The sequence below is a fragment of the Vigna angularis genome, chromosome 3 (assembly GCF_016808095.1).
Source record: "Vigna angularis cultivar LongXiaoDou No.4 chromosome 3, ASM1680809v1, whole genome shotgun sequence".
NCBI classification, from domain to species: Eukaryota; Viridiplantae; Streptophyta; class Magnoliopsida; order Fabales; family Fabaceae; genus Vigna; species Vigna angularis.
Window position 1 is genome coordinate 22,260,433 of NC_068972.1, and position 22,939 is coordinate 22,283,371.

At 31.8% G+C, this 22,939-nt stretch overlaps 1 protein-coding gene across 1 annotated transcript; it reads right to left on the reverse strand.

Annotated features, from left to right (window-relative positions):
* Positions 1-11,906: 11,906 nt before the first annotated feature.
* On the reverse strand, positions 11,907-14,068 carry LOC108324622 (uncharacterized). Its single transcript, XM_052874511.1, has 5 exons — positions 14,013-14,068; positions 12,807-13,385; positions 12,413-12,680; positions 12,148-12,339; positions 11,907-12,071 (listed from the first exon to the last, which is right to left on the reverse strand). Exons 1-5 carry the CDS (start codon positions 14,066-14,068, stop codon positions 11,907-11,909), a joined length of 1,260 nt encoding a protein of 419 aa, XP_052730471.1.
* Between the last annotated feature and the right edge of the window lie 8,871 nt (positions 14,069-22,939).

Consider the following 22,939-nt stretch of genomic DNA (forward strand, 5'->3'; position numbering starts at 1 on the left):
ATTATTTTCTAAACTATTTTTAATTTTTAATTTTATTTCTTTAGGATTTCTAATAATTTGGTTGGTTACTTAATAAAGTTATGTTTTAAAAAATATGTTTTACTTTTATTTCTTAAAATAATATATTTAAAAAATAATATTTATTTATTAACAATACAAACAACTTGTCATACCAAACATTCTTTTCATATATTTTTTTAATCATTATAAACATTCTTAAAAGTTATTTTAAAAGATATTTAATTTTTAAAATAAATAAATAATTAATTTTTTAATTTGTGTCTTTAGACACATTTTAGCTATAATTATAAGTTTTTATATAATGTGTAACATCCCAAAAATTATAGTATGAAACTACATTAATGAGACATCACATAATAACAATATAGAACAGTCACTGTGGGAAAAATTATCTTACAATTATCCTAAAATAACCAGGAAATTTAAAGCTTTACAAAATTCCTATGGTAGTACGAACCTATGTACAAGACCGAACGATCTTATACCTACTTAGGTGGATCCTTTGTTACCAGCGATTGCTCTAGTGAAAACTCCTCTCCATCTGTTCACACCCACAAGGTGATCATCGCAAGGAAGAATACTGAACGGACAACGTGACAAGATAGGAAATAAGGGTATGCTAGTGTAATTTAATTAATTATGTTAACATGCAATTCAGACAAACATATAATACAATCATACACATACAGATATCATAGAAGCATGTTATGACCGACCACTTGACTTGACTATCCGGATTGCATGAATATGTAGCTACAATCGTCCTTGCACTTGTGGTAGTGTAACAGGTGACACCAATCATGCTACTACCCAAGGTTAATCCCATAATACCTACCTCGGCACCCTGAGGTGGTGGGACCTCCTGCTATTCTCACTAATGAAATATCTCTCTATGTGAGAATGATACTCATAGAATTTCAGGATGAACGCCTGCTTAGCAATATCCATATTCATACTTTACAAATCAATAACCATACACGAGATATTCCTCCTTAGAATACTCTTTCATATCCATATTACACATATCATAACATACTTCAATACCATCATATTTCCTCATCCAGAACACATTTAAGTAAAATCAAACTGAACAGTAAAACCAAATACCACCCCAGTACAGAACCAAACGGTAACGACTACCACTCATAAATATGACCGAACGGTCAATTTGAAGAGTAAGGCTCAAACATGAGCCGAATACAGTTTGAGGTTCAAACACTAGAACAACCGAACACTTAGAGATTAGACCGAATGTTAAGAACTTAAACCGAACATTTAGTTTAAGACCGAGCGGTCTTTCACTATCCACAGAACAGGACCAAACGATCAATACTAGGTAAGGTTGAGGAAATGGTCGAACACTATTAAGGACCAAACACCAGGAAAAGACCAAACACCAGGGAAAGACTAAACACTAATATAAGTCCGAACACTACCAAGACAAAGTGCCCACTGTAAGATCCGGACAAAATAAAAATATATTTTTATTTTTATTCTATAATTTATAATATTAAATAATTAATTAGAGTGTGGTATTGGGTGATAAAAATGTTTAAGAGTTGTATAAAATTAATTAACAATTATTTTAATTTTAATTTTCGAAATACGTTGAAATAGGGTTTAAATATAATTATTTGTTATTATTATTACGAACTATCTCTGGTCTAGTGGTTAAAGTGTTTGTTTGATTTGTTGGATTCTATGTGAGCACCTGTCTTTGATCTGCTACTGCTTTACAAGCTTTTGGCTTGCATTAATTGTTTTGTGATAATTTCCATAAAGTGAAGAATTATAAAACTGATGGCAGCGGTCACGTGGGGGTAGAGGGAAGAGAATTTGTTTTTGCATGGGTTTTTGTTTAGTTTTGTTGAATGCACTAAACAAAGAATTTTAATTCGCTTTTAATTTTGTGTGCCTTCATTATATTTGTTTTATTTTATTTATTTATTTTCTTCCCTGGTGCATTTCGGTGGGGCCGCAGCCTTGATTAGCCAATAGGATTTGAACTTATGTTGCAAACCTTAAATATTATTTGAGGTGAGAAAATTTGATGAGAGAATTTAATATAATTTTTTTAGTTGTTATTCTCTAGTCTTAAGAAAGAGAAAGTGTAGGTTCTTAAATTGTTTTTCTCTCTTTCACGAAGACAACAAGCTAGAATATGAATTAAGAAAATTTAATTGGTTTATTTATATAGGAGAGAGAAAGGCTTTATTTCCAGTACAGGACTATGTGAATAAAATGAAATTTTGAAGAAAGAAACTAATTTTTCTGTTACGTGACAGATTGCATTTTTTAGGGATTATTACTTTTACCGTTCATGACCATGCACACTAGTGGTAGAATTATAATAGAAAATAGTTGGGAGTAGATTAGGAGATATCTTTATATATAAAAGGGGATATACGTTTGGCAGTCGAGAGAATAAACCCAAAAACCTAGTGTTGTTGTTATGCGGCGAATGGAAAGATTACCGAGAGGAAGGGAGCGTCCATGTTCTTCATACCACGCCGCCAAAGACCTAGGCGTTGAGAGAGGTTCTGCTGCTGCGAGAGAAGAGGTTGTTCAATGCTGATAGGACTCTAAGAAAGCTAGAAAAGCTTTGGAAAAAAAAATATAAGGTAAGGGGAGCAACTTTCATGCGTTTGTAAATAGGATGGTTTATATATTGTTGGTTTGTATTATGTATAAAGTCGTATGTAAATTATGGTTTATTATGAAGAGTATAACAGGGGTGGTACGATTCGAACATTGAGAATGTTTCCTACGTTTTGTTTTCAACTCTTTTCTCTTCCTTGTGTCGTGGTTGACCCTTATCAAGGGTTATGTTGTTAGTTGATACACTTTGGACTATGTTGAACGTGAAAAGTCCGTGAGGACTTTCAAATCCAGTTTCGTTTGAATGAGGAGCTATGGAGAAGAGTGAGTGTGTGTAAATATCTAGGGCTTAAATGAGTTTTTAGGAAGTTGGGTATAAGAATAGAATATGAATACTTTAGGTTTGAACGAACTGTATGAGATTTCCTTATAGTGTTGGAGTTTCGGATACACGAAGATAAACGTGTGTAGTGTAGTTTCTTGGTATTGAGTGGATTGAGAAGAAGATAATGGAGAAGGTAGGGTTTGTGTGGGTATTGTGAAGGATGATGTTATTATTAGTTTAATGAAGAGTGACCCAGATTTGACGGAATGGTTTTGGGAGGTAGGGGTATTGAGGTAAAGTGAAACTTTTGCATGAGAAAAATCCTAATCAGGGGCTACATTTATATAAGAAAAGTATGTTAATATATATGTTAATATAATATAGGTATACGTAATATAATATTAATATAGTATATATATATATATATATATATATATATATATATATATATATATATAACACGTTGGCTGTTACGTAAGTTAATAGCAATATAGTATAAATTTATATCTTTGTATAATACAGTTTGGGTTATTTGGTAGGTTCAAGTGGGAACTTTAATGGAAGGAACTTTTTTATTGATGCGTGTCCCAGGTGGTAGAAAGGGTGCTTGTTGGGTACCCATTATGAGTATAGACATGAGCATTGTATTTCTTTTCTACTGCTGGTGTTTTTTTTTTTTATTGAAATTTTGTTATGTTGCGGATTTCGAATTTGATGGTTATGTGTATATTATTGAGACTATATATATATAGACACACACACGAGGGGTAAATAATTATCATGGTGATGGTGTGGTGAAGTTTTGTGAATGATGATACGATGTCTATCCTTAAAACCACATATGTATGTACTTGGAATTATGTTCAAATTTGATGATTGGTGGAGTAATACATATTAATGAGATGGTGTATCAATGTGTGATTGATCCATAGACGTTATGTTATTTCCTTCAACTGATGTCGGTTATGTGAGAACTTTTCGTATTGCATTACGATAAGGATGTGTAGTCTCGTATAGATGTCGGTTATGTGAGAACTTTTCGTATTGCATTACGATAAAGATGTGTAGTCTCGTATAGAGACGGAGATTCAAGTGTCACTTCCTTTTGCGTAAGGAGGTTAATGTCTCGCTCAAAAGGCTTGAGAAGTTGGGGAGATAAGTTTGAAGTTGTGATGGAGGACGACTCGAATCATCCTGTTTTGCGTAACAGGATGAGACGACAAAGTGCAAGGAAACAAATTGGTTTATGAATGAATTGATTGTGATATTATTTATGAGTGGATATAGGCTGCTATGACTCGTTATGGTTTGTATTTAATGTTGTTTTTACTGTGTTATATGCTAAGATGATATGTAGATGGTTTGCAAATGAGATCGGATCTGAGTAGCGGATGAGAGTTGGGATGTTATGTTCCGGAATATATTAATTACTTTCTATTATGTAAAAGTCTTCCGATTCGGTATTTTTTATGTAAAAGTCATAGTCTAAGATTTTCAAACGATGTTTATAGTTATGACTTGATTCCGTATTTGAATTGAATGTTTTATATAAAGGTTTTAAAAAAAAAAATTACACCGTGATATAAAAAAAAATCGGGGTGTTACACCCACCTAAAGCCGAACACTCTGGACTTAGACAACAAACTCTGTTAGGACCGAACACTAAAGCATGACCGAACGGTCATTAACATGTAAGGCCCCTAGGAGGCCGAATGCAGTTAGAACCGAACATAATACGAACCGAGTACTAGTGAAAGATCGTTCAGTCATTAACTGAAAACTCCACAGAAACAGAACTTAGTTAAGACCGAACACAAGAGCAAGACCATCCACACCTAATACCGAATGGTCATGAACTGGTAAGACTTTAAAGAAGCCGAACCTAGTTAATGACCGAGTACCTGAACACGATCGAGTGGTCAACAGCGCATGGCCGAACAGAACAACATATGTTCCACATTCTGCATAATTCTGTAGAAATATCTGCAGAATTATGAACAACTCCTAACTTTATCAAACCTGAATATTTTTCTCAACTTCTAATTCCCCATACCTGAATCATATACCAATTTACATTATTCCAAGGGTGTCTAAACCTTTATAAACACTTTCAAAAGGGTTTGTTACCATATTCATGATCCAGAACTGTATAATCATCAACCTAAGGACTCAAATTCTACTGGTTTTTGGCACGGTTTGAGGGTCTTAGGGATTCTAACAAGTCCTAAACAACTCATCTAAATTCTCCCCAGTGAACAATTTAACACTTAACCCCAATTCCCCACTTTTGCTACTCCACTTCCTCAAACACACTCAAGAACAACACCAACCACTCAAACCAGAATAGTTTAACACGGTCACAAGTTATATCATCTCATACAACTATAGAATTCACACAATCACTCAATTACACTTGTCCACTCCAAAATCTCGGTTCTTACATAATGTACTTTTAATGTATTTATAATCATATAAGTTAAGTATTAAATTTTTTTTATGTTATTTCTCTCCGTCTTAATTTTATCCTTTCTCCTTTAATAAATAATTAATGATTAATTTATATTAATTATTTTTTTATAATATTTTTTATTTTTTATTTTATCATTTTATGATTTTTAATTACTTTCTCATATAGTAAATTAAATTTAGAAAAATATATTTTAGATTTATGTCATGAAATAATATTATTTATAAAAGTAATATAGAATTACAAACAATTTACACTTTCATATAAAATTTGTTGTCATATGTAATAATTTTATCTTATAAAATACCTCTTAATAAAAAAATTATGTTTGTCATTATTATATAAATATTCTTATTACGGAATATTCTTTATATTTTTATTATGTAAAAGTTAAACTAATATAATTTAATAAAAATTAGCATGAGTTATATATATATATATATATATATATTAAAAATTTAAATAAAAGTTAATTATGTTTTTAATCCCTTGAATGTGAAATTGGAATTAGTTCATGTTTGAAACTTTGATACATTTTGTTCTTCCAACTTTAAAAATGAATGAATATACTTCTTTTAATCCAATGGTGATAATTTTCTTTACCGGTTAAATTGTCTTTCAGAAATTTCAACTAGAATATAGTGTAAACAACTCAAACACCAACCAGAAACATCACTTGATGCGTAGAAAATACAATTTCGTTAGAAAGATTATATCCATTCATTTAAAAATTTAATAATCAAATTGCATCAAAATTTTAAAGAACAAATTTCACTTTTACATTAAAGTTTAAGGACTAAAAACATATTTCACCTTTAAATAATTATATTTATCACACACACAAAAAATTAAAAGATTGTACTTAATAGTTCACTTCAAATGTTTAGTAATGAAAAAATCACATTTCTTAATATTATAAATTTTGTTTTATATGCACTGAATTCATTTTTTATTCCAACTTAAAATTATTAAAGCTTGTGACCTTAATAAGACCAAAACAAAAAGGTAAAAAACAACAAACTAGTTATCTTAAAATGTACTACTATTGTATTTAGGGTGTTGCTCCCTCTACCACCATAGTTTCTCCCTCCACCTCCCCAACTCCACTACATCTTTTTTTAATTACAAAAATAACTTTTTTTAATTACAAAAGTAACTTTTTTACTTTTAATCCTAATTATTTACTTTAACCCCAAACCCTATCTTTCTACCCATTCTCACTTTTCACTCAACCCCACCTCCCAACTCTCCTTCTCTCTCTTTCCAGATTCCCCCCCCCCCCCCCCCCAAACTCCACCACATCCATTCTTCTCATCTCCCATCTCTCCTCAATATCCATTTTGTTGCTTCAGCGGTGCAGCGAGAGAGTGCGACAGTGCGGGTGCAGTGCGGCGCGACAGTGCGGTGATGCGACATTGTGTGGGGTGGTCAGTGGGTATACGAGAGGTTAGGATCTTCGTTTTTCATGATATTTTAAAATTTTTTTTAAAATGTATTGAATATGTTGTTTTGTTGTGGATCTGTGGTGGTTCTATGTTTTGTCTGTGCTGTGTGCATGTGTTCGGAGAGAGGAAGAAGATAACAGGCCAAGAATGGATGGTGCATATCCGTTTGGCCCTGAAACGGATATGCGACATTCGTTCAGGCCTGGATGTTGTTTTTTAGTTTTTAAGTTTATTATTAGTTTTTATTTTAATTTTTTATTTTCAATTAATTTGTTACGTAATTATTTTATTTTTAATTTTTTTAGTTTATTAATTTATTATATTTTTAATTAATTTATAGAGTATTTAAATTTAGTATTTTTTTCTAATTTGTTATTTATTTATATCTAAATTAAAATTATTTTATTTAATGAAATAATTATTATTAAATTAATGAAAAAAATAATATTAATTTAATGAAATAATTATTAATTTAATTAAAAATGTTTTTGTCAGAAATGGTAAGAACACGAGGTGCATCTCTTAGTTCTCATGGAGAGAGTTCTCGAGGAGAGAGTTCTAGAGGAGAGAGTTCTGCATAGGGTGAAGGTAGGAGACGACCTACAACTTCAGTTCGGAGAAGACGTGCAGCTCCAATTCAGGATGACCCTATAGCCGAGGATCGAGCATTTGAGAAGGAGGCATATCAGGCCTATGAGGGTCTTGTTCACGAGGAGGCATTTGAGGCTCCTGATGACGATAATGAGGAGGAGGAACATGTCGATGTTCCTGACATACATGAGGCGGATGTCGGTGGATTTCCTGGAGGTCCACGTGATGCTTCATTGTTAACGCACTATGTTCAGCATGTTGCTTATGGTATTTCGCAGGGCAAGGTGAGTGCATAACTTAAATTTTAATTATTAATTTTTTTCGAATACAATTGATATTAAATATTATTGTGTAGGATCGAGGGGAGATACTGAAGTTGATCTCCCATGGTAAAAAAGTTAATAAGTTAGGATTGTGCGCCGAAGGAATTCAACACATTGTGTTGAATTCCTCTTTGATGCCTCTCACAGATATTTGCTATGATACGTTGATAAGGGCTTGTTGCTCGGTTTCATAGAGATATGGAACTTTGAGACGAGTAGTTTCCATCTCCCTGTAGAGGAGATGTCGATCACTCTTGATGATGTCTCCACTTTACTTCACCTCCCGGTACTAGGACAACTATGTGATTTGGAGGAGTTGGAGTTTGAGGAGGCTCGTACAGCCCTTGCAGACCTGCTCGGCGTTGATGGTCGCGCAGCTAGTGTTGAGATGGAGGATGCACATGGTCCGAAAGCCAGACTCAGCTGGCTCAGAGAGATATATGTTCAGAGGTGTCAGTCGCAACATTAGGACTATGCTTCCATAGCATATCTGTTACATCTAGTAGGATGCACGATTTTCGCAAATAAAAGTGCCACTTCTATAGCGTGTCTTACCTACTATTATTTAGATATGTACACGCGTGTGACAGATTTGCTTGGGGTGTTGTTGCACTCGCTCATTTGTACGACCAGCTCGGGGATGCGAGTCTGGCTTCCACGAAGCATATGGCTGAATTTTTGACTTTGTTTCAGGTACAAACATATACCCTTCACATTTATTTGATGTACTTATTTCCATGTTCAAAGACGAAAGATATTTAATTGAATAATTGCATTTTTAGAGTTAGATATACGAGCATTTCCCTAGCATAGGAAGGAGGCGGTTGGTGTCTTCTTATGATGAGACCACACCACATGCGGCTAGGTGGCAGAGCCCTCGGTAGAGTTCGACTCTTGCAGAGATTCGATCGCAGTTGGATGGCCTGACATACAGTGGAGTTGTATGGCATCCATATGAGGGACATCGGGGCATTCGTCCATTCTTTGGCATTTGTATGTATTCTGGATGGATTTGGATTGGTGACACCTTTTCCAATCATTTGCTTGAGCGTGTGATGAGGCAGTTAAGGTTATACCAGGACATTCCATGACCACCCACTACAGTTTCAGATGCAGATGTAGTCGCGGTTGATTATGCGTAGTTGCAGTTCATGAATCACGTTATTATGAATGTGAGACAGGCATCATACCCTTATGAATGTGTCGATGGATACATATAGTGGTTTAGGAGGGTTTCACATTCTTATATTATTCCTGCTCCACCTGACGCGAGACTGGCTCTTGCGCCCCGATGTTCCACAGGAGGCACGACCCCATCGTAGATCCTCTCCACCTTCACCATCTGGCGTCGTGGTATGTTATTTTTCATTGCTTATGTTATTAAATTTTCTTAACCATGTTTATTTATTTGTTTGATATAATTATAATGCAGGCTAGATTTAGGCGAATGGCGAGAATGTTACAATCGTTGATATCGTGTCATCATGTGACAAAGGGTACTGTTGCACATCAGGTGTCGGTGGATCTGCTTCAGATTGCTAATGAGGGCATCAACGAATATTCTCCGACTAGGAGAGGACATAGGCATGTGCTTGGTAGACGATCGACGTCTAATTGATAGGACTTTGTATTTCATTTAATATGATTTTCGTTTTATAAATATGGTGCAGAGGTTTATTTCAACTAATGGCTTAGAGTTGTAATTTAATTTTTATAAAACTTGCATTATTAAATGTGATACATTACTACGATTGTCTACAAAGATTATATTATTCGTTTTATTTTTATTAATCTAAATATACACCATTAATCATACTTTATATGAAATCCTTGCATGTAGTACTTATTTCAAGGTAATATGTCATTCATTATGAAATTTTTATGGATTTCTTTCAAAACAATTGTCATTCATCACATTACTTTAAGTTTTACTTTTCTTCCAATTCCTTAGGTTGGGTGCTGCTTAAGGCAGTGTTCGCTTGAACAGATTTTACTGTTCAAAGGCGAATGCGAGCGATGAATTTAGAGTGAGAAGGTGTTCGTTTGTGCGGATTTGCAAGTGGCGAAATGCAGTGATTTACGAGATGGGGCTATTTTTTTATCTCGCTAAAACGAGGAGATTTACGCTGATTTCTTCGCAAATTACGTGTGTGCCCTCATGATTTTGTTAACTTCGCAGTTTTGGTGTGCAGCGCTTGTTGCCCTAGCTGGCGAGATTCTCTGCCATTGACACAACCATTCAAGACGAAGAACAGGGTTGATTGCAGCTTGATGTTGAGGACAACTTGATGGATGAAGATGAAGTTTACTGAAGCAGCGGCGCTTGAAGAAGAGGTGGTTTATAGGCATGTATTCGGTTCCACAAATCTGGTAACCGATTCCAGTGGTAAGAAGAAAATGAAGATGGAGTTGTATTCGGTTCCACTCCTTCAAGAAATTGCAGAGAAGAACGTATTCGGTTCCACATTCTTGTATTCGGTTCCAACTTTGAAAAATGTGTGTGCAATAATTGATTCCCCAACATTCTTCCTCCCTCGTTCATGGCTGATACGTGTTGCGGGTTGATGCGATTTTAATTATGGTTGGAGTTCGGTGGTGATGCAGTTGACAATGAAGTTACAGAGTGAGTTGGATGTAAACTCGTAACTGGCGACTTTTCGTTGCACCTTCCAAAGTTCACTATCGGAGTTGAAGATTCTGTTGCCGAGGAGGTCATGGAGGGGGTGGATGAAGCGTTCACCCTTTGGGTAGTTTTCGAATCGGATTTTGAGCATATGTTCGACGTTGTCGAAATTGGCCGTTACGACGATGTTAAATCTGTAGGGGCGGGACATGACGGCGGTGTTGGTGGGGCAGTCATTGAGGACTTGGGTGGTTCATTCGAGGAAGCGGCAGCGCTTTTTGAGGAATTCCAATAATCCTCGGATGAGAGGGTAGGGTCTGAAGCATTTGTTGTTGTGGGGTTTTTCTCTGGCGAAGTAGAGAGAGAGAATGAAGAGAAGGGCAAGGAAGAGGAAGGACAAGAACTCCATGTTCGTAAGGAGTGTTGATCATGTGTCTACTTCTTTTATTTTTATTTAGTAATAATAATGATAATTAGTTAATTAATTTAATATTTTTTATAATTTAATTATTATTTATATTTTCATATAATTTAATAAATAATAATAATTATTAAATAAAAATAAAAAAGTAAACCTAAAAAAAGAAAACTTTAACCCTTGAAAATACGGTTAATATATTGAAATTAAATATGATAAACGTATTTTCAAATGTTAACATATTTTATTTAAATTTTTCTTTTAATTTTATAATATTATTTATTTTCTTAATAATTAATATTTTATAAATTAAAAAATTAATATATATTAATTTTATAAAAAATATTAAATTAATTAATTGTTTATTATTATTATTATTAATTAATTAAAAATGTAAAAAAAAAGCTTTATAGTTGGAAATACTTGGTAGTAAATTATATTACAAATAAATATTACATTTAAAAATAAATTCATTTTACTACATTATAATTTTTAAATTTTTAAAAATTAATTATAATTCTTATTTATAATTTTTTTCTTTTTATATACATTTTTAGAATTACATATAACATTAATAAATAAATTTTTTAAATCTATCACATCAATCAAATCCTACACTAGTTCTCACAAACTTTACTTTCCAAATCTACTCTCAATTACCCACAAATCCACTCAAAAAAACAACAAAAAAATTACCCTCAAATCCATTCAATTACTCTTCCCTAAGTCATTTCCCACAAATCAGCTCATGTGAACAAAGCATAAATTCTTCAAAATTTTATGCCAGGTATATTAGTGATTTTAGCATTGGGCATTGAAGTGGGGCCGCTTTGATATGCATGTTATAAAAGTTACGTACATATATGTATACATAAATATATAATATATTATGTTAGGTGTTATATATATATATAATATTATATTAGGAGTTACGTAAAGGAAAAGAAGGGAGAGATATACGTCCAAGAGTTTTTTAATAAGATAGAAAAGTAAATGTTTAGTATTTTAGTTGAATGAAGGGTGTGGGTCCATCAAAAAGCTTAAAATACACCTTATAAAAAAGTAATAGTGTATTTTTATATATCTTCATAAATATCACGAATCACCCAAGTCAACATAAGATGTCGTTATGTCCATCAACTGTGCAAATGTTTGCATCCTACTAGTATAAATAAATGAACACGCTCGTGCCTCAGGATAATAGTGGGTTGAGGAGATGATATTCACCATGGGAAAAGGACAACCTTCTTGTAACTTAACCTGCCATAATACAAATTACAATAGTTAATTGAGTTATAAGTAATTTTCAAATGAAATCACAAAATAATACAATTACCTGCACGAAATGACATCTATGAACATGTCCTATACAAATTAACCGATGTTGACTTATATCAGAAGGTGGTGTGGAACGTAGTGGGAAGATAGTATAATTTTGAGATGATGACATACACACTAAGATGACATTATATCGGTTAGCAATTGCATAACCAATGTCTGGTAATGTCATCCACTTATTCCTATTAGCCTGTTATGAATAAAAGAAGTTGTTAGATAAAATAAATATAATAAATAAAATACATAAAATAGGAAACACTTACTGTCGACTGTGACTGCACCAACAAAGAGTTCCTTAGTTCTTCTAGTCTATCATACCCTCCTACTAGGCTTGCGTATTCATCACGCCATTGACTGAGTTCTTTGTACAAATCATTTCTGATAATGGGCCATGAATCTTCTCCGAGTCCCAACAACGCAACAATGCATCTATATCCACAGTGACCATCAGCCACAACATCAACAACGTCCACAATGAAGGGGTGAGTAATAAAATGAAACTGTCTATCATTGGAACTCTCTTTCTCTTCACTACAGTTGGCTTTGATTGTAATTTACTTTTCACAGTTGAAGATTCTATGGTTGAATGAAAGGCATCGACATACTTAAAATATGATGGATCCCACGTAGTAGACCTTTCTCTTCGTTGAACTTTACTTTTTTTTAGCACCCTTTGTCTTGAATTTATGTAATGGAGGGACCATTGATGTCAATGTAGGACAAGTAATTTCAAGTAACTTCTGCTTGATGGTGACTTTACCTCCAATATCAACCTCATTGAATCGTTCTTCTACTTGTTTCAACTCATCTTTAATGGATAACTCGGGCTTGGTTTCATTTAATTCAACATTTGAGAAATGCAATCTTCGCCACATGATATGAAATTCAGCCAGAGGGATCAATCCAACATCATACCTTGCTAATTCACATGCATAGTGGACACCAAATGTACGTCTCAATACGCATCCACACTTTGATGAGTCCAATCCTATCTGCTGCACTCTTTCCAATTCCTTAGCAATGAGATCCAATGCATATCGAGAGACATGTCCAATAAGTTTTTTATATATGTATCCTTTAAAAGGGTCATTCGTAAGCAACAGACTTCTTTCAAATGACGCCTTAATCTTGTTGTGTTGTAGGATAACGACGTTATGAATATTATCCCAACAAGAACACAAATCACCCATACTATTGCCCAAAACTTTCTTCAGACTCCAATGAGCAAACTCAACCCTGAAATAAAAAAAAAACCATCAACAAGTGCAAATAAATATTTCTCTACAAAACAAATAAATAAAATAACATTACAACATACCTATTTGTGGTTGCACTACAAAAAAAATCTTATTTAGAGGGGGTTATTTTGGAGAGGGTATAAAAAACCCCCTCAAATTAACACAACTTAAGATGTTTAATTTAAATTATTTAACTGACAATGTTTGTGGGAGTTTTAATTCCTTTTAAGAGAGGTTTATAACCTCCTCAAATAATAATATTTTTTTTTTCTTCATTTACTAATTCTTTTACATTTTTCCCTCTAAAAATTTTACAGTAAGTTTTCTTTTAACAATCCTAAAATTTTATTCCCTTCATATCTTAAACCCATCTGCCTAAACCCAATATTTTCGTCTAATTTCTGATTCAATTTCTCCCTTCCACTGAACCCTAAAATCAGTTCCCCCCTTAATTCCATCCGCAAAATCAGTTCCCCCTTCATTCCATCCGATTTCTCCCTCGCAGGTACGCAATCTTCCTTTCTTCCTTCTTCTATTTCCTGTTGTCATTCATTTCTTTCATTTCTCCTTTGGATTGTCCGTGTTTCCTTTTCCTTTCAGATTCGCAGTCGGTGGACGAAGCTACAACGGGGGTTCTGCGGACCGGCAGACAGCGGAGCTCATAACGTCACGGAGGTACATCGTTCTACAACTCTTTGTGCTTTTATTTGGTGCAGCGTTTTATTGAGTTCATTCTGCGTCACTTTAGTGGGTTATCTTCTTCCCAGTTTCAATCATGTTTTTCATCAACGAGTAACTTGAGTTCGACATTTGGTTTTCTTTCAGTTTTTGTAGGGTCAAATGAATATTAACTGGAAAGTGTCTAATTCATCAAGTTTATGCATTTTATTGAGTGGTGTATGTGTTTTAATACTTCAAAAGTGCATCAAGATATATCCACATTAATCAAATTTCTTTTATTAACATACATAATTTGAAACATGAACATACTTCTTTACAAGCATGTACACTATATTTATACCTAGAATAAATTTGCCAAGCTTGCGATTGGAACAATAGATTGGACCGTATGTTGATGTCATTGAATAGCTTGTAATTGCGTACTATATTTCTGCAGTAAGACAAATTATTTTTGAAAACCAACCGACATATATATATATATATATATATATATATATATATATATATATATGTATGTATGTAAGGTATCCAACGAAATCAAACGATACCTAATTAAATTGCTTCTCAGGTCTTTGTAGATAGCTTTGGCTCTGTCCTGATATGGTCCATTCTCTAAAAAATTCATAAAAAGGTATGAATGATAAAAATTAAAGCATGTTATTACTGAGTATGAATTTATGATAATTGATATGGAGTGTTTACAAGAGGAGCATATATTTTTAGTTTTGAAATGTAGCTAGCAATATTATTATACACAGATCAGCAGTTTTTATTTTACTCTCTGGAATGCACTGAAGAGTTGTTACAATTAAATCTAACCAAAAGACTTGTTGGATATAATGAAGAAATTGTGGATATGAAGTTTTTGGGGGATGATGAAAAATTCCTAGCCCTTGCTACAAATCTTGAACAGGTATGGGGATGTGTGTTTTTATCTAGAAATTAGCAAACTGTTGTGAATTAAATATAATTCGACACTTTCAACACACACACACAGAGTGAAAAGCTAAATTTTCTTGGCTGCACAATGTTGTTCTTGTTTAGTTTTCTGGTGTTTGTTCTTGTCGCTTTGTCAATGTAATTGTAATTTGTCAGAGTATAAGCACTTTTAGAAGATTTTTATACATAGAAAATTTTGGGATGAAATTTGGTTTATAGCTATTTTTCATTTTACAATTAATTACATCAACTTTGTAAATAAGTCCATTCTGAAATCTTTAGCTCATAAGGCGAATGAGTTATAATTGTTTCTAAGATGATTTTCCAATGTTATTTGTGCTTTGGTGATCCGTGACATATGAAAATCTCCTTGATTTTTAAATTTGTCTTTTGGATGAACATCACATGTTTACACCAGGAAGGATATTCCCACCAAGCCCATTCAAAATGATTATACAAACGAGTTAAGACTAAATGGGGTAGTGGACTATGAGTTTTATAACCATGATGTTGGGGTGGGTTAAACCTATGTCTGGACTTAAAAGTAATTTTTCAAGAGTGAATTTGGACGAAGCAACTTGGAGAGGTTTGCTAATTTTTTAAATTGCAAGGTTTCACATTTTCCTTTTATTTATATTGGTGTAGCTTTGGGTGCAAATCCTCTTCGAGAGGTTGATTGGAAGCCTATTCTAGGTAATTTCTCTAAGAAATTGGCACCTTGGAAACATAGGTCTTTGATCTGTTTGCTGGGAGGTTATGCTTAGTCACTTATGTTTTGTTATCTTTATGAATCTTTTTCCCATCCAATTGCTTGGAACATAGTTAGCTTTATTGATTGTTGCAATAAGATTTATATGCATAGTGTGAGAAGTATTGGTCCATTGCATTTTATATATGGTGTAAAGTAGTAACTGCAGTAGTCAAGGAAAATTTGAATAATGACTTTTAAAACTGAATTCTATTTGATTATTTTTTTATATATTATTTACAAAATGTAAGTACATGTAATTGAGTTTATTTTATTAATTTTTTTTTATATTATTTCAGCAAGCTCCTGATGCAAATGAGCCAGAGTCTCCTTTGGGTGCAAGACAATCATCTGATGGAAGTAACATTTAGGAAGTTTATGATATTGTTTTAGGATAAAACTATACCTAGTTTATTATGAATTGAGTAACATTTCTTTCTTTGTAACTACTTTTGTAATGAGATTACATTGACTTTTAGTCTATCTTGATGTGACTATAAAATTGTTTCTCAATTTATTTTTCTAAATTTCTTTCTATTCAGGGGCTTTTGTTGTATGATATCTTTTTTTAATCAAATGAATCATATTTGTTTGGTATTTAATAATTTTAGAAAAAAATTAAATTTATTTAATTTTGAAATTGAAAAAAAAAATTAATGGAAATAGATAGTTATTATATATTTTAATAATCATCAAACAAAAAACGATATTATATATTTTAATAATCATTAAACAAAAAAGTGACAAAAATATAAAGGAGGTTAAAAACCCCCTCAAAATAATAGTCAGTAATAGAGGAGGTTTTTACCCTCCGCCGAAAAACCCCCGCAACGCAGATAATTTGTGGCGACTCAAACTGCGGGGGTTTGAAAAACCCCCGGAATTTATTTAGCGGAGGGTAAAAACCCCCGCAAATTGAAAAAAAAAAACCCCTCTAAATAAGCTTTTTTTTGTAGTGTTGTGTTCCCTAAATGCATTACTCTGTTTGTCCAAAACTTTACAAAGTATGTACTATACGGAATAATTCAAGTCTGATTCACATATTCAAAGAACAAAGGCCATGAACTGCTCGCGTATTGAAAACCATTCACATACTTAGCAAACAAGCTCTCATCAGCATAATCCATCACCTTTTGCCATGCATCCATCAACATACCCCAAACCTCAGTAAAATGAACTAACATTTTGCATTTAGCTTTAACATTTTTAAGGATGTGGAACTAACATAACATCTGATATGACTCAGGGAATACATTTGCAATGGCATTCATCAAAGCCAAGTCTCAGTCAGTGACAATGACTTTAGGACCACCCTTAGATGTTAAAAATAAACCTTTCAGCTTTTCCAAAGCCCATGTGAAATTACTCTGTCATTCAGTAGACAAGAAAGCAAATGCTGTAGAGAAGTTTTATCCTGTAGACGTCATTCCCACAATCTCAAGCAATGGAAGTCTATATTTGTTTGTTTTATATGTGGAATCCATCAAAAATACAACATTAAATGAGTTTAACAATTTCATCGCTTCAGGATGTGTCCAAAATAGGTCAGTAACAACCTCTGAATCGTCGGCTCACCTACTCCAATGAATGTACTTATCCTGGTCCAACAACATCATAAGTTGTTGTAGTTTAGTTCTAGACCCTCTCAATGATCGTTTATACGCTTGTCTTGGTTGTAGATTTGTTTAATCGTTGTGACATTTCGATCATTATTTTGTTTGAGGGTTAATAAAATATTTGCAGGTGTAACTTTACTCTTTGTCATATCAACCAGTAATGACTGCTCACTCATATTTAACCTGCCAGCATAAGGATGTCCAACTAAAGTTTCAGCCAACTCATGGTTGTGATGTCCACACATCACCTTCAACACCCATCCATCACCGTCTGAACATGGTTTACCCTTTAATCTAAACGGACACTCATATTTACGAGTGTCGTATACACTAGGCACCGCATCGGCTTTGTATTTCTAATATTTCCCTCCTCTTTCACATCCAAGTATGACGAACGTTTTTCTTCCCCGTACACCGGTAGCTATATCAGATCTTAGTATTACCACAACAAATCCTAAATCATAAGTCATCCATCTTACCCAATAAATTAAGTGCTCCTGTGAACGAAATATTTCATTTGTGGTAAATTTATTTGTTAAACCTCCCTCTCCAACTTTGCTAATGAATGAAGAGAAATCGGATATCAAACTAGAACCAACTTGAGAATCCATATGAAGATATTCATCCATTTTAAACAATAATCACCTATAAAATTATAATAAGTCTTATTAATATAATTAATAATTAATCAAACAAATATAAATATATTAATATAATAAAATTATATATTTCATATAATTAAACTAATAAATAATTTTTTATATAATTATAAAATTATTAAAGAATACAAAAATCATATATAAAAAATATATATTATACAAAAACATTAAAACAAAAAACTAATTATATATAACGTGAAAATAAGAAAAATCTAAATATATACTAATAACAATAAAGATCTTAACAAATACATCAAAATATATTCAAAAATAATATATCAAATCATATAAATTACATTATTAAAATATCTCCAAAATTAATATAAAAAAAACTGCAAAATAAATGTATAATCTTTAAACAGATGTGAGCATCCGTCAGCGGATGTCAACATCCGTTTAAGGAAAAACGGATATCGATATTTGTTTTCCCTTAAACGGATGTTGACATCCGTTGACGGATGCTCACATCCGTTTAAAGATTATACGTTTATTTTTTAGGGTTTATTATGCACCTTCACCACGAATCTCTCGACCTGCACCTTCAAGCACCACCACACCACCACCACACAACACGCCTGATCAATTGCTTCCACCACTTGCAATCTCTCACTAAGCACACTGAAAGTCCACCACACTCTCATACCACAATTCTATAAACGAGAGGAAGAAGTGGAACGTGAGAGGAAGAATAACACAATGAAACAATGAGGGACGAATGATAAAGATGAAGAAGACTTGATGCGCTTCATACATGTAGAGAGGTTAAAAAATATTAACCCTAAAATTTTACTAAGGATAAAATAGAAATGGAAAAATAAAGAGAAGGGTAAAACAAAAATGGGATAGTGGAGGGAGCAAGTGGTGGTGGTGGAGGGAACAACACTCATGTATTTATATTATAATTAGATGAGTTTAGAAATATATATATATATATATATATATATATATATATATATATATATATTTATTAATTGATTAAACGAGTTTAATAAAAAATACTAAACAAATATAAAAAAAATATTAGATAAAAATAACTTATATTTAAAGTATTAAACTTTTTTTCTATAGTATTTGTTTCATTTTTAGTTCTATTGTTTTTGTGATTTCTAATTAATTGATCATTTAATAAAATAAATTTTAAAAAATATTTTAATTTTATTTCTTAAAATAATATTGTTTAAAAATAATATATTTTTATTAATAATACAAAATTGTTACACTGTAATATAAAATAACTTGTAATGTAATACTTCTGTGTAAAACAAATTACGTTTATCTTTTTTATTTTAATTTATAACATAAATATTCTTGTTGAATATTTTTATGTGCAATAGAAATTGACAAAAAGTTTTTAATAATGATATTTATAACAAAATAAATTAAAATATTGTACTAGTTAATTTTAAATGTTCAAATTAGATACTTGGAATAACAAAATCATACTTCTTAATATTATTAATTTTTTTATATTTTTAAATTAATTGTTTACTATTTTTAACTTGAAAATGTAGAATTTAAGACTTAATACGATAAAAACAAAAAAAAAAACTAAAAACTAAAAAATTAATTATTTTAAAAAATAATGTATTTATATTGTCATTGCTTGAGTCTATACATATATATATATATTAAACCTACATTGATGAGACGAGTTTAGTAACACATATTAAACAAATATAATAAAAAAAACATTATATGAGTCTAACAATATACACAATAGACGAGATTGTCGATATATTGATTAAACAAGTCTAACAATACACATTAGACAAGACATTCATATAATTATTATATGACTCTAGCAATATACATAAGATGGGTCTTTTCACACACAAATTAGACAAGTCTATTAATAAAAATTAGACAAGTTTGTTCATTTACTGCTTAGATCAATCTTGTAATACATATTAGACGAGTCCGTTCATACATTGATTAGATGAGTATAAAAAATATTACATAGGTGCAATAATACACATTAAACAAGTTTACTGACAGATATAGATCATATTAAAATAGAATTGATGGACTTAATATACATCAATAGAAAATGAGAATTGATTTCATGATGTGTTACCTTAAATTGCTACTAGAATGGTTTTGTGTCTTCTAGAGGTATTGCTCCTCATAATAGTCAAGGCTGAAGAAATTATTACTTAATAGGCCTTGTAATGGCATGGGAAGCAACTCTAAAGAAAGAAACCTAAATATGAATAAAAAAAAGTTATCAAAATTAAAGCAAAGTAAAACAATTCATGTAATAAAAATTAGTTACAAAGATGTTATGATATTACCCTCGACCATAAGGTTCAATGATCGATCAATCATGGAGAGAAGGGTCATCTCCATCAATAAGTGAAGCAGGATCGTTAGATGGATGGTGTATATTTGGAGACAGTACTAAGGAATATGTGGGTATTGAAGGAGTATGATAAAGAGATGATTTGGGATCCATAGAAGGGTTTGGTTTGGGTCCTAAAGCAGGGCATGCTGCATGTAATGATAGTGTGGAAGGAACCTTTAAAATGTAGTGGGGGCGAGATGATATGTTATCAAACATAATACAATATGTGACACTTGAATGTGTTTCTTTCTTTTACAAATATTTTCTCTCAAAAAGATATTAAGCATCAAACGATATAAGAACACTTTAAACTTTTCTATTTTTTCACATTGTTATTCTTATTATGTTATCTTTCTCGTGCTTTTATCAACAACATCTTCTCTTCAAGCTTTCTTCTAAATATAGCTTATTGAAAGAAGACTATTAGACAAAGAAGTTGATTTCTGAAGAGTTGGAAGTCTTTAAATGTGAAGTCTGACTTTAGTCTACTTTGTAGGGTCCAGAGCTTTCTCTTATAGCCTTAAGCAAAACTTGAGCTTGTACGATGTGACAGAACAAATGACTACAATGAAACATTTACAAAATGTTCTTCTTCTCTCAACACTGCTTTTTCTTGGATGTCCTGATTTTGGTTATATCTTACTGCTTTATTGATCTGCACATATATATATATATATATGGAAACAAAGTATACAAGTATCGAAGTACTTTTTCGTACATTCATTAAATGTTTTGAACGTTGATAAGCATTAACCGGTATATCGTGTTCAAGACATTTTATCATTTGTCATTTCATTAATAAATGCATCATTTGGTAAAACAAATGTATATTCATCATATGGTATAAGCATAAAATGCTTTCTCAAGGACTAAAGCTTTTAACAATCACTTACTAGCTAGACGATGTTTTCTCTAGAAAGTTTTGCTTGATATAACACTAAAAACATTCTTTTATCTTTAGTGTTATATAAGGGATAAACTTCTATTTTCATAAGAATCTAGCTTAATTTTCTCATATAGTCTATTGAGAGATTTCAATAAGAGACACTTTCTTTTAAACGTTGTTTATGATTTTCTAATTCATTTAAACAGTTTGTTCTATAAAGCATTACTTCAGCTTTTGGCTTCATATGTTATAAAATGCTTCATCATTAGACGTTGTTGTTTTAAACAGTTTTTCCTACACAATAATATTTCGTTTAATGCATTTTGTTAAACTTTAAAACTTAGGTTGCTTTAGACGGTCTATTCTCTAAACGATTTTGTCTTAACAAGTCTGTGCCGAAGAATTGAGACAAGTTGACCAAAGTTGAATAATGAAGCTAAGTTGGCCTAGGTTGAAGAATCGAGCCTAGTCGGTGGCCTAAAAGTCGAGAGGTGTTAGTCCAAGACAAAGATCAAGATGAGTCATCTTGGGTTGAAGGTTGAGCTGAGTTGGCCTAATCCAAAAGGTTAAGCCAAGTTGGCTTATGACAAAAAATTGAACCAAGTTGACCTTGATTGAAAAGTTGAGTCGAGATAGCTTGGGTTAAAGATCGAGCAAAGTCAGACTGAGTTGAAGGTCAAGTTGAGTCAGTCTAAGGTGAATAATCAAGCTAAGTTGGTTTAGTATAAAGGTCGGGATGTGTTGGCCTATCCTAAAGAATCGAGACCAGTCGACTCGGGTTGAATAATTGAATCGGGTTGACCTAAATTAAGGTCAAGATAACTCAATGCATACAAAAGAATCGAGACGAGTCAACTTGAATAAGAGAATTGAGTCGAGTCAACTCAGATTGAAGAATCTAAGTCGACCAAAACTATAGGTCAATCAGAGTCACTTCTGATCAAAGATGAATCCAAGTTGGCCTCAATTAAAGGTCAATTAAAGTGCATTTCTGTCAAAAATTAAATCTCGTTATTCTTAACTAAAGATTAAGCTGAGTCATATAAAATTGGAATTCAAGCCATTTGAAAATCAAGGTTGAGCAAAGTAGTAATAAATTAATTTTCACGATTAATTATACCTATCAATTTCTTTTTCTATTCCTAACTTCTATATTTAAATTTTAAAAGGCTAATAAATATTACTATTTACAAATAACTAAATTTTCACAATTAATTAGTCTTTAATTTTTTTTCTATTCTTAACTTCTAAAGTTAAATTTTAAAAATCTAATAAATATTAATATATACTAATAAATTACTTTTTACTATGTTTTTTTATCAATTTTTAAAAACTAACAAACTTAAATGTAAATAAATAAGCTAATTTTAAGATATTTCAATCATCAAGATTTTAGCTACTAATTAATTTCTAATTTTAAACTAGATACTAATTTTGACGATAATTTCTTGGTGGTTAATGTTTATAAAAAATTAACTTAGATTTTAATTTATAAATCAATTATAATTTTTTTATTTATAAAGACTATTTTAAGTTTTTATAATTTTTTAAGTCTTTTAAAATTGATTGCTATATAATGATTTTTAATTTTATTATGTATAATTGAGTAATTAAAAATCATTAACAAGCTCAATTTTAAGTCTTAAAGTTTCGTGGTAAAAATTGAGTAATTAACACGGACA